The following is a 12837-nucleotide window of genomic DNA, read 5'->3' as shown; positions in this document are numbered from 1 at the left end:
ACAACAAGTAGGGGAGCTACCCTCGTCTTACTGCCCTCAGAACGTACTTATCACAAGTTCACCTTACCAACAGACATGGTTTGAGGATCAGGAGAAGCAATTAGCTGATGTATGGTGGTTATGTGGGGATATGAAGCTTAGGCCTAAACTCCCTCCCAGGTGGAAAGGGAACTGTGATTTAACACACTTGCTTTTTCCCTTTTATATGATTAGGTGCTGAAGTAAAAATGCCTCGGTTGGAGAAGCACCACTTTCGCATGAAAAGAGAAACACCTCGAGGATCGTTTGACAATCGAGTCTATGTTGATTCCATCTGAGTGCCACGAGGAGTCCCTGATGAGTTCAAAGCACAGAACCAAGTATTAGCCGGACTCACCTCCATCTTCCCATGGGTACAGCCCAACAAGAACGTTGACTGGATAAATTACATCTACTATAACCAGCAAAGGTTTGTGAACTATACCCGAGACGCTCTTAAAGAACTAGCCAGACAACTGGATGCAACTTCGTTGGTAGCCTGGCAGAATCGTATTGCTCTCGATATGCTGTTGGCAGAAAAAGGAGGTGTGTGTAAGATGTTTGGAACTTTTTGTTGCACCTTCATTCCTAACAATACAGCTCCCGATGGTAGCATAATGAGGGCTCTGCAAGGATTGCAGATGTTTTCTGAGGAACTAGAAGAGAATTCTGGGGGTGGTAAACCCCTTAACTGGACTCTTTGAGACTTGGTTCGGTAGGTGGGGTGAACTGGTGAAAAATGCGTTGATTTCAATAATAATGGCCGCCACAGTGCTAACTGTGTGTGGTTGCTGTTGCATTCCCTGTGTTCGAGGACTCCTTCAACGTTTCATTGACACCTCTTTAACAAAGACTATGTATCTTCAAAGGGACCTAGACGGACAATACTCTGGACTTGATTCTGAACCAGATGAGGACGAATTCAAGAACTTTACCCCTGACTCTTATGTGTGAATTATATGATGGACTTTGGCAAAATCCTAGAAGCTAAGGTTCTGATGAACTTGTCATAAATGAGTATAAACAGGGGGGGAAAATGGACCGTTGGTCCGTTCTCATCCGATCCCATCCGATCCGATCTGCTGGACGGATGGAAGATAGGGTTTCCATCCCACCAGATTTGACGGATCGGATCAGATGTCAGCGGACATGTCTCTGCTGACATCCGATGCCCCATAGGGATGCATGGGGGGACCGTTCAGATCCGCCAAAAAAACGGACAGGCGGATCTGAACGGTCCACCTGTGTGAAAGGGGCCTAAGACTGCCACTCTGCAATATATTATATTTTTTCTTCTTGGGTTTATATACACTTTATTAAATGGTCACTTAAGCTTGCCAAATGCCTGCTAAATATGAGACTCCACAGACACCTGTGTGTATACTGAAATATATTTCAGAGGTTTCTGGATCTGACAGGCTGGGAAAATCTATTCATCTGACAACTTCTGGTCAATTGTCCTAATGTGTTCTAGACATGGGATCTGAATCCATACATAACCATCTTAAAGGCCACATTCAAGTGTAACAAGTGAACAAGGAATATGAAAAAGGAGCAATACAATGAAATGTTTTAATAAGTTATGCATCTTTTGCTCATTTACATGGCTATAGAAAATGTACAATGTGGGAGGAGGCCAGACAGACGGCTACCGAAGACCTCAAGATAGGCTGTCGCAAGCAACGTTAGAGGGAGCCGCGAGTCATGTGATACCCAAGCCACTGGCTGGAGACAACTGATCTAGACACAGAGGCAACCAGACAGCTGGGTGGATAAGGGGGCTGAGACATCTTGGAAATACAGTTTAGCTTCAATTTAACATCAGAAGAATGATATTACTGAAAATATATTGAAGGTGAAAAGTTGTCAGTCATTTCCCTTCATATTAGTTCACAGTTTGTAGAATGGCATGCGCCAGTTAGTGATGTAGATAATCGAAGGACTCGCGCCGTAAAAGGCCCACTACATCTCTTTTGCCGTAAGTAAAAGACCCAACATTGGTGGGTGAGTGGATGGGACCGTGGTGGTTGTTAGATCGGACCAGAAAGTCGGCTAGACGTTGCGTGACGCAGGTCGCCGTGTTGCATTTCCTCTTTTCTACCTGGTTCCTGCGAAGGGAAAAAAAAAAAAACAGTTTACGAAGAGTTTTTCTACCACTTTCCACCCACTTCATCCCTAACAACTCAGCTATTAGAAAAAGGCGTTGCAGGCACGGAGAGTCAGACGGTTGTCACGAAACAGCTGATGTGTCAGGAAAGACAAAAGATTTTTAGATAAAGCCACTTAAAGTTCTCCAAAGTTACCTTACTGACTTCACACAGTGTTGCTGAGAGTCATGGATGAGTGTATAATTGTTCCGACTCTCAGAGAATTTGCTTCAACAAAGAGAAAATTGACATTGCTTTTCCTAAAAATACAATTACTGGTTATTTACCTGATGCTGGGGGGTTATTAAGGACACACATATCAGTCTCTGGCCACAGAAGCTTTCAATCTAATCTGCATATTATATTCACACAAAGATACATTACACAAACTACCTCTAATCAGCTGTCTAGGGAAGTACGTGATTAAATAGTCTGCAGAATATATCAGTATGTATCTGTCAATTGATTGATGGGACAAAGCATTGTTCTGAAGCTCTTTAGAGAGGGCAGTGAAGGGATAGTCTGCAGAATATATCAATATATATCTGTCAGCTACTTGCTGAAGCAAAGCTTTGTCCTAAAACTCTTTAGAGAGGGCGGTGAAGGGATAGTCTGCAGAATATGTAAATATACATCTATAAGTTGATTGATGGAGCAAAACTTTGTCCTAAAACTCTTTAGAGAGGGCAGTGAAGGGATAGTCTGCAGAATATATCAATATATATCTGTCAGTTACTTGATGAAGCAAAGCTTTGTCCTAAAACTCTTTAGAGAGGGCAGTGAAGGGATAGTCTGCAGAATATATCGATATATATCTGTCAGCTACTTGCTGAAGCAAAGCTTTGTCGTAAAACTCTTTAGAGAGGGCAGTGAAGAGATAGTCTGCAGAATATATCAATATATATCTGTCAGTTACTTGATGAAGCAAAGCTTTGTCGTAAAACTCTTTAGAGAGGGCAGTGAAGAGATAGTCTGCAGAATATATCAATATATATCTGTCAGTTACTTGATGAAGCAAAGCTTTGTCCTAAAACTCTTTAGAGAGGGCAGTGAAGAGATAGTCTGCAGAATATATCAATATATATCCGTCAGCTACTTGCTGAAGCAAAGCTTTGTCCTAAAACTCTTTAGAGAGGGCAGTGAAGGGATAGTCTGCAGAATATATAAATATACATCTATAAGTTGTTTGATGGAGCAAAACTTTGTCCTAAAACTCTTTAGAGAAGGCAGTGAAGGGATAGTCTGCAGAATATATCAATATATATCTGTCAGTTACTTGATGAAGCAAAGCTTTGTCGTAAAACTCTTTAGAGAGGGCAGTGAAGGGATAGTCTGCAGAATATATCGATATATATCTGTCAGCTACTTGCTGAAGCAAAGCTTTGTCCTAAAACTCTTTAGAGAGGGCAGAGAAGGGATAGTCTGCAGAATATATCAATATACATCTATCAGTTGATTGATGGAGCAAAGCATTGTTATAAAACTCTTTAGAGAGGGCATTGAAGGGATAGTCTGCAGAATATATCAATATACATCTGTCAGATGGTAGATCGGACAGAAATAATCTGCAGAATATATTCATTTGTATTTGTGTGGATGGAGTTGGGGCAAAGCATTGCTCTACAGTTCACTAAGACCCGGTTCACACTGATGCGAGTGCCGGGTTCGCATGTAATGTCGGAGCGCACTGCTCCGACATTACATGCGATCAGCTGTGTGGTGCGAGTTTAGCCATACAGTTTGTATGGCTAAATTCGCATCGCACCCGGTGCAAACACGCACAGGAGGCATTTTTGCAGCCGCATCAGGATCGGATCGCACAGCGGTTCACACTTGTGCGATCCCATCCTGTGCGAACTGCACGATCGCACTGCGATATGCGATCAAACTGGGGGTGTCGTTAAGATTACATTGACACCCCCAGCGGATCGCATATGGCAGTGTGAACTGCCGGGGGTGCGTGTGCGATGCGGGAACAGGCTGCGAATTCGCAGCCTTCCCGCATCGCAATAGTGTGACCCGAGCCTTAAAGTATCAGTGATATGATATTCAGCAGAATATATCTATATGTATCTATGGTGGGGAGATGGGATAGAGTGATATTCTGCAGATCCTTACAGAGGTCAGTTATAGAGGTAGATGGGACACACCAATGTTCTGAAGCTCTTCAGAGAGATCAGCAATAAAAATGAACTGCAGAATCTACAGTATCAATACTGATCTGTTAGGAGGCAAATGGGATAGAGCAATGCTCTACAGATCACTAAAAGTGTTAGTGATGGAATAATCTGCAGACTATATTATTTATATCAGTAGGGAGTAGATGGGACAGTGCGATGTTTTGCAGATCTCTAGGGAGGCCAGTGATAGAATAATCTGCAAAATAAATCAATATGTATCTGTCAAGAGTTAAACATATTGGAGCAATGTTCTGCAGATCGTTAGCAATGTCATTAATTAAATAATCTGCAGAATATATCAACATGTATTTGCCAGGATTGAGATAAGAGGGAGCAATGTTCTGCAGATCTCTTAAGAGGTCAGTGGCGGAATAATCTGCAGTATATATCAATATGTATTGGTCAGAAGGTAGATGGGATGGAGCAAAGTTCTGCAGATCTCTAGAGAAGTTATTGATGCAATAATCTGCAGAATATATCAACATGTATCTGCTAGGATGGAGATGGAAGGGAGAAACATTCTGCAGATCTCAAAAGAGGTTAGTGATGGGAAAATCTGCAGACTATATCAATATTTATCTGCCAGAATAGAGCTGGGATGGAACGATGTTCTGTAGATCACTAAAAGTGTCAGCAATGGAATATCTTATGGAATATATTAATATGTATCTATAAAATGTAGATGGGATAGTGCAATGTTCTTCAGACCTCTAGAGAGGTCAGTGACAGAATAATTTGCAACATATACTAATATATATCTGTCAGGAGGTAGATGGCATGGTGCAATGTTCTGCAGATCGACAAAGCAGTCAGTGATGGCATAATCTGCAGAATATGTCAATATAAATCTTTCAGGAGGTAGGTGGGGCAGAACAATGTTCTGCAGATCTCTGAAGGGATTAGTGATGGAATAATCTGCCGAATACATCAATATCCTGTATATCTGCCAAGATGGAGATGGCAGGGAGCAATATTCTGCAGATCTCTAAAGTCACTGATGGAAAATTCCTAAGAATATATGTATATGTCTGGTGGAAATGGGATGGAGCAATGTCCTGGAACCCTTTAGAGAGGTCAGTGATGGAATAATCTGCAGAATATATCAATATGAAAATATAAGGGATAGAGGGGACAGTGCAATGTTTTGCAGATCTCTAGAGAGTTCAGTAATTGAATAATCTGCAGAATATCTCAATCTATATATCTGTCAGGAGAGAGATGGGATGGAGCAATGTTCTGCAGATTTTTAAAGAGGGCAGTGATGGGATAATCTGAAGAATGTATCTATGTATTTCTCAGGAAGTTGATGGGCTGGAGCGATGTTCTGCAGATCTCTGGTGAGGTCAATGATGGAATAATCTGCAGAATATATCAATATGTATCTGTAGGGAGGGAGAAGGGAAGAAGCAATGTTCTGCAGATCTCTGGAGAGGTCAGTGATGGAATAATCTGCAGAATATATCTAAATGTATCTGTAAGGAGGGAGAAGGGAAGAAGCAATGTTCTGCAGATCTCTGGAGTCTTGAGAGGTCAGTGATGGAATACCCTGCAGAATATATCTAAATGTATCTGTAAGGAGGGAGAAGGGAAGAAGCAATGTTCTGCAGATCTCTGGAGAGGTCAATGATTGAATAATCTGCAGAATATGTCTAAATGTATCTTTAAGGAGGGAGAAGAGAAGAAGCAGTGCTCTGCAGATCTCTGGAGAGGTCAGTGATGGAATAACCTGCAGAATATATCTAAATGTATCTGTAAGGAGGAAGAAGGGAAGAAGCAATGTTCTGCAGATCTCTGGAGAGGTCAGTGATGGAATAACCTGCAGAATATATCTAAATGTATCTGTAAGGAGAAAGAAGGGAAGAAGCAATGTTCTGCAGATCTCTGGAGAGGTCAGTGATGAAATAATCTGCAGAATATATCTAAATGTATCTGTAAGGAGGGAGAAGGGAAGAAGCAATGTTCTGCAGATCTATAACCTGCAGAATATATCTAAATGTATCTGTAAGGAGGGAGAAGGGAAGAAGCAAGGTTCTGCAGATCTCTGGAGGGGGTAGTGATGGGATAATCTGCAGAATATAGATAGGACACTTCTGTGGAATAAGGTATAGAATCTATTAGTTTGTATCTCTCTTGCTATAGATGGGAGTAAAGATTGTTCAGTGTTTTTTGGAGAGATTCGTAGAATTATTAATGTAATAATGAAAGAAACACAAACAATAGATCCAGATTATTTAAGTTATATTCACGACACAATGTAATATATAGAAAATATAACATAAATATACGTAATTTATATATAATACAAATCACATATTTATTGACTCTTCTACAAAATCACCTTAAATGTTATCTTTCTTACTTTTCTTCTGAACTTTCCCCACATTTTTTATAATCAGACCACTGTTCCCCTGAGTAGAGCAAAGCTCCCTACCTCTTCTCTCTGGTTGTCCCCAGCGGCGACATCCGATTGGTCGGTGTGATCAAGGTGTGTTTGGTCTGTACTGCAATCGTCCATCCGTTCTGTGATGTCCCATTGGCAATATCGGAATTTTTCTGTCTAGTTAAGAAAAGAAAGAACAACGTGAGTTTGATTCCTCCAGAAGGAAAGGACCCTGTGCCCCCCTGCTCCCTGCCCTTCCCCAACTGACCTGACCACAGGGGCTGCGTTTGATATGCTGACGGTGACGGAAAAAATAATGAGCAGAGCCATTAGTCTCAGGTGCTTCATTGTCTCCCCTCGACGGGCTGCAGAGAGAAATAATAGGAATTAGAGGCACAACAGAGACAATGAAGGATACGATGCTGCAGAATTCCACGTAACTCTTTGTGTGTCACCGAGAAAAGTGTGAGAACATTCTCAATGTAAAGTATAATATATAAAGGGAAAGAAGGGAAGGGTACAGAGATGGATGAGTAAGGCTCACCTGGGTGATGGCACTCCGAGGATGTTTGCAGTAGTGAAATGTTGGTGTCAGTTTGGCCAGCCTGGGAATTCCTTACTTCTGGCATCTGTGGAAGTCTTGTGGCTGACGTCTCATCTTGGGTTGGCAGCCAGCCGGCTGTTTTATACCCCTCACACCTGGGGGATGGCTGACGTCATAAGCCAAGGGCTCCTCACCAACACAGGGCAACAGTCATGTGACTCCCACAGCTCCATTCAGCATGCCTGATCTTCCCAAACTATCATTGTGAAAAGATTCAGAGAGTTTTCTGTACTGTGACAGCTACTTCTAGTTTATGTACAGCTCCATAGGAGGTGACAGCACTGGTGGGAGGGCAAGGGCAATACATCAATTAAATAGTATAAACAATATTTTCCTTTTTAATTATGTCATAGAAAGCAGATAGAGAGTAAATCTATAAATTGTCATATTTTATAAGGGTTAATACCCATCAGAATTAAGGTTTGTGAAAGGCTTCAATAGAAAGAAATATGTTCTATTGCTTCATCTGAATCTATATGGGAAGTCTTCCCTGCTTCCTATATATTACAGTGGATATAAAAAGTCTACACACCCCTGTTAAAATGTCAGGTTTCTTTGATTTAAAAAAATGAGACAAAGATAAATAATTTAAGAACTTTTTCCACCTTTATTGTGACCTATAAAACTATACAACTCAATTAATAAACATACTAAAATCTTTGGGGGGGAGAAGACACAGGGAAGTAAAAATAAAAAAAATTAAATAATGTGGTTGCACAAGTGTGCACACCCTCTTATAGCTGAGGATTCAGCTGTAATCAGAATTAGGCAATCACATTCAAACTCATGTTAAATAGGAGTCTGTACACACCTGCCATCATTTAAATTGCCTTTGATTAACGCAAAATAAAGTTCAGCTGTCCTAGTAGGTCTTTCCTGACATTTTCTTAGTCACATCCTACAGCAAAAGCCATGGTCTGCAGAGAGCTACCAAAGCATCAGAGGGATCTCATTGTCAGTCAGTCAGTCAGGAGAAGGGTACAAAAGAATTTCCAATACATTAGATATACCATGGAACACAGTGAAGACAGTCATCATCAAGTGGAGAAAATATGGAATAACAGTGACATCACCAAGAACTGGACTTCCTACCAAAATTAATGAAAAGACGAGAAGAAAACTGGTCAGAGAGACTGCCAATAGATCTACAGCAACATTAAAGAAGCTGCAGGAATATCTGGCAAGTACTGGCTGTGTGGTACATGTGATGACAATCTCCCATATTCTTCATATGTCTGGGCTATGGGGTCGAGTGGCAAGATGGAAGCCTTTTCTTACAAAGAAAAACATCCAAGACCGGCTAAATTTTGCAAAAACACATCTGAAGTCTCCCAAAAGCATGTGGGAAAATGTGTTATGTTCTGATAAAACCAAGGTTGAACTTTTTGGCCATAATTCCAAAAGATATGTTTGGCGCAAAAACAACACTGCACATCACCAAAAGAACACCATACCCACAGTGAAGCATGGTGGTGGCAGCATCATGCTTTGGGGCTGTTTTCCTTCAGCTGGAACAGGGGCCTTAGTCAAGGTAGAGGGAATTATGAACAGTTCCAAATACCAGTCAATATTGACACAAAACCTTCAGGCTTCTGATAGAAAGCTGATCATAAAGAGGAACTTCATCTTTTCAGCATGACAACGACCCAAAGCATACATCCAAACCAACAAAAGAATGGCTTCACCAGAAGAAGATTAAAGTTTTGTAATGGCCCAGCCAGAGCTCAGACCTGAATCCAATTGAAAATCTGTGGGGTGATCTGAAGAGCGCTGTGCACAGGAGACCGCCCGCAATCTGACAGATTTGGAGTGTTTTTGCAAAGAAGAGTGGGCAAATATTGCCAAGTCAAGATGTGCCACACTGATAGACTCATACCCAAAAAGACTGAGTGCTGTAATAAAATCAAAAGGTGATTCAACAAAGTATTAGTTTAAGGGTGTGCACACTTATGCAACCATATTATTATAGTTTTTTATTTCTACTTCCCTCCACCTAAAAGATTTCAGTTTGTTGTTCAACTGAGTTGTACAGTTTATAGGTCATATTAAAAAGTTCTGAAATTAGTTATCTTTGCCTCATTTTTTTACATCACAGAAATCTGACATTTAACAGGGGTGTGTAGGCTTTTTATATCCACTGTAGATAGTGGCTGATACATACATTGGGAGCTGTTATTCTATCATACCTAACCTGTCAGGTGCCATTGCAGAATAAATCCTGGCGGTTATTTCAGATATAGTGTATATACAGTATATGGATAGAGGCTTACACATTCCTCCCATGTAAAGTCATAACAATTTTTAAACAATAAACTTGAAATGTATATGTGATAATGATATATAATACAGTATCTGAAGCGCTCTGCTATCCACTCTTATAATTGAATCCAGCAGCTACAGTTCACAAAGTGCAAAAGGCAATTCAGTAACAGTAAATCATATAACAATATCTACAGTGCTTATACCATCATACTGCCCTAAATATATATAATATACCTTAAAGAGGAACTGCAGTCTGCTCACATAATTTGTAATAAAAACATATTTGCCATTCTGAAGCTTCCCTCCAACCACTTTGCATATTATTTTATATATACTGTGATTCTGTACTTGCTAAATCTGCTGCAGAAATCTCCCTCCACTAAGTCTGGCTTCAGCCATTTTAACTGTGGGCAGCTGAAGCTGCTGCCTGTTCACTTCCTGGATTTACATAGACATACAGAGACACACACAGTAAAGTAAGTATTGAACACGTTACCGTTATTTTTCTAGTTTTCACCACGTCGGGAACAACTCGTGCAATCCATACATACAAAGAAACAAACAAATAAGTTCAGAAAATAAGTTATGTGTAATAAAATGGAATGGCATAGGGAAAAAGTATTGAACACGTGAAGAATGGGAGGTGCAAACATGCATGGAAAGCCAGGACATCAGCTGAATTATATTAGTAATTAGAAAGTAATCCTGCCCCTTGTCAGTGCAAATTAATATTATCTAGTTCAGTCTCAACTGATGGCCTATCTAAAAGCGTCTCATTACCAAGGTGTCACACAAGAAACATCTAATGGTGAGTAAAAGCAAAAAGCTTTCTCAAGACCTTCGCAACCTTATTGTTAGAAAACATACTGATGCCATTGGTTATAGAAGGATTTCTAAACTTCTGAATGCTCCAGTAAGCACTGTTGGGCAGTACAACTGGTCATGTTGTACTGGGCCTAGGCCCCATCAGCTAAACAGGGGGGCCCGGGGCAGCTTTATTGTTCATGTCTGCCTAAATGAATAAATTGATTTTACTAGACAACACCCTCACTACTACTTGCTAACCAGGGATAAAATTACATTTCCCTAGGCCTCATCAGGTTAACTGAGGGGCCTAGAAGGTGGGAGCAGAGGAGGGACTTTTTTTCATTTTCGGGTTGTAGGCGGATAAAGTCAGCGCTGCTTTTCTGCTGCACCCCTGGGGGTTTGGTGGGGTGTAGGCATGGTTAGGGGGACCCCCATCAGGAGGGCTGTATGGAGCTCCATGATTTCTAACAGGGCCCTACTGTTGGGGCCATAATCTTGAACTGGAATGAACATCATTTCACCATAAACCGACCACGACCAGGTGCTCCTCCCAAGATTTCTGAGGGAAAAAAATAATTATCAGAAGAGTTGTCCAAGAGCCAAGGACCACTTGTGGAGAGCTTCAGAAAGACCTAGAAGTAGCAGGTACAATTCTTTAAAAAAAAAAAACAATATGTAATGCACTATAATGCCATGGCATGTAAGCACACTCACCACGCAAGACTCCATTGCTGAAGAAAAAGCATGTAAGATTGTTTAAAGTTTGCTGCACAACATTTAGACAAGCCTGGGAAATACTGGAAGAATAAAGTCTGGTCAGATGGGACCAAAATTGAGCTCTTTGGATGCCATAAAACAAACCATGTTTGGTGGACAAATGGCATTGCACATTACCCCAAAAACACCCCCATACCAACAGTGAAGTTTGAAGGTGGGTGGGAACATCATAGTGTGGGGCTGTTTTTCAACATACAATACTGGCAAACTTCATGTTATTGAAGGAAGGATGAATGGAAAAAAGGACATTCTTGATAAAAATCTGCTGCCATCCACCAGGATGATGAAGATGAATCGAGGGTTGACATTTCAGCAAGACAATGATCCCAAACACAAAGCCAAGGAAACTCTAAAGTGGTTTCAAAGAGAGAAAATAGCGCTTCTAGAATGGCCCAGCCAATCACCTGACTTGAATCCAATAGAAATCTATGGAAAGAACTAAAGATCAGAGTTCATAGAAGAGGTCCACGGTTTCTTTAAGATTTGAAGACGGTTTGTGTGGAAGAATGGGCCAAAATCCCACCTGAGCAATGCATGCGACTAGTTTCTCCATACAAGAGGAGGCGTCTTAAAGTTGTCATTACCAACAAAGGATTTTGTACAAAGTATTAAATACATTTCAGTTAGCATGTTCAATACTTTTTCCCATTTTATTACACATAACTTCTGATAATTTTTTTTTACATTTTTACATAATTTCTGAACATATTTGTTTTGGTTTCTTTGTATGTATGGATTGCATGGGATGTTACTGACATGTGGTGAAAATTTCATGCCCATAGCACCTTAGGAATATATTTACCTAGAAAAATGGTGACTCGTTCAATACTTGTTTTACCCACTGTGTGTGTATATATAAATATATATATATATATATATATATATATATATATATATATACAGTATATATATATATATATATATATATATATATATATATATATATATATACAGTAAAACCTTGGATTGCGAGCATAATTCGTTCTGGAAACATGCTTGTAATCCAAAGCACTCTTATATCAAAGCGAATTTCCCCATAAGAAATAATGGAAACTCAGATGATTCGTTCCACAAGTCCTTCAGTTTATAGTCTATATACAAAGATTATAGCAATGTGATGGGTTGTGTAACCATAAAATGTCCATCCACAATATGCAGCCTTCCCAAGGGGATTAGAAGCAAAATCTAGCAGAGCTACAGAATATAAGAGAGATGAGAGGCGCCTCTAAGTGTAGCAATATGGTTACATTTAATGAAGGTTCAACATTTAGCAACTCACATGGTTGATTATTAAAATAGGCACACCTAAGTATGCAGGCATCCGGGGTAAAGCTGTCCACATAGACCATCTTCTGAACCACCGGCTCTCACCACTGTCAGTCTGCAATCATGACCAGGAAGAATAGCCTGCAGTAGAGCGATCTGAAAGTGAGGCTTTGAATCACTTGTGGAGTGCAGCAGGGAAGGGATGATGAAGATGGCTGTGCAGAGGATGGTCTATGTGGACAGCTTTACCCCAGATGCCTGCATACTTAGATGTGTTTGTTTTAATCATCAACCATGTGAGTTGCTAAATGTTGAACCTTCATTAACCACTTAAGCCCCGGAAGATTTTACCCCCATTCCGACCAGGGGGTATTTTGCGATTCGGCACTGCGTGAA

The 12837-nt window shown here is 40.5% G+C and overlaps 1 protein-coding gene across 1 annotated transcript; it reads right to left on the bottom strand.

The window, feature by feature from the left end:
* Positions 1 to 1691: 1691 nt before the first annotated feature.
* On the bottom strand, positions 1692 to 7474 carry IAPP (islet amyloid polypeptide). Its single transcript, XM_082256010.1, has 4 exons — positions 7270 to 7474; positions 6994 to 7090; positions 6777 to 6902; positions 1692 to 2126 (listed from the first exon to the last, which is right to left on the bottom strand). The coding sequence occupies exons 1-4, from the start codon at positions 7352 to 7354 to the stop codon at positions 1937 to 1939; spliced, it is 498 nt and encodes a 165-aa protein (XP_082112136.1). The 5' UTR covers positions 7355 to 7474; the 3' UTR covers positions 1692 to 1936.
* Positions 7475 to 12837: the final 5363 nt, after the last annotated feature.

The sequence above is a fragment of the Pelophylax lessonae genome (assembly GCF_965119305.1).
Source record: "Pelophylax lessonae genome assembly, chromosome: 4".
Classification (NCBI taxonomy): domain Eukaryota; kingdom Metazoa; phylum Chordata; class Amphibia; order Anura; family Ranidae; genus Pelophylax; species Pelophylax lessonae.
This window is presented reverse-complemented; position numbering and strand designations above follow the sequence as displayed.

Coding starts and splice junctions, on each gene's coding strand:
- IAPP (XM_082256010.1), bottom strand. CDS start 7,354: ATGCCAGAAGTAAGGAATTCCCAGGCTGGCCAAACTGACACCAACATT. Junction 7,091..7,269: donor CTCGGAGTGCCATCACCCAG/GTGAGCCTTACT, acceptor TTCTCTCTGCAG/CCCGTCGAGGGGAGACAATG. Junction 2,127..6,776: donor GGGACAACCAGAGAGAAGAG/GTAGGGAGCTTT, acceptor TTCCCTTCGCAG/GAACCAGGTAGAAAAGAGGA.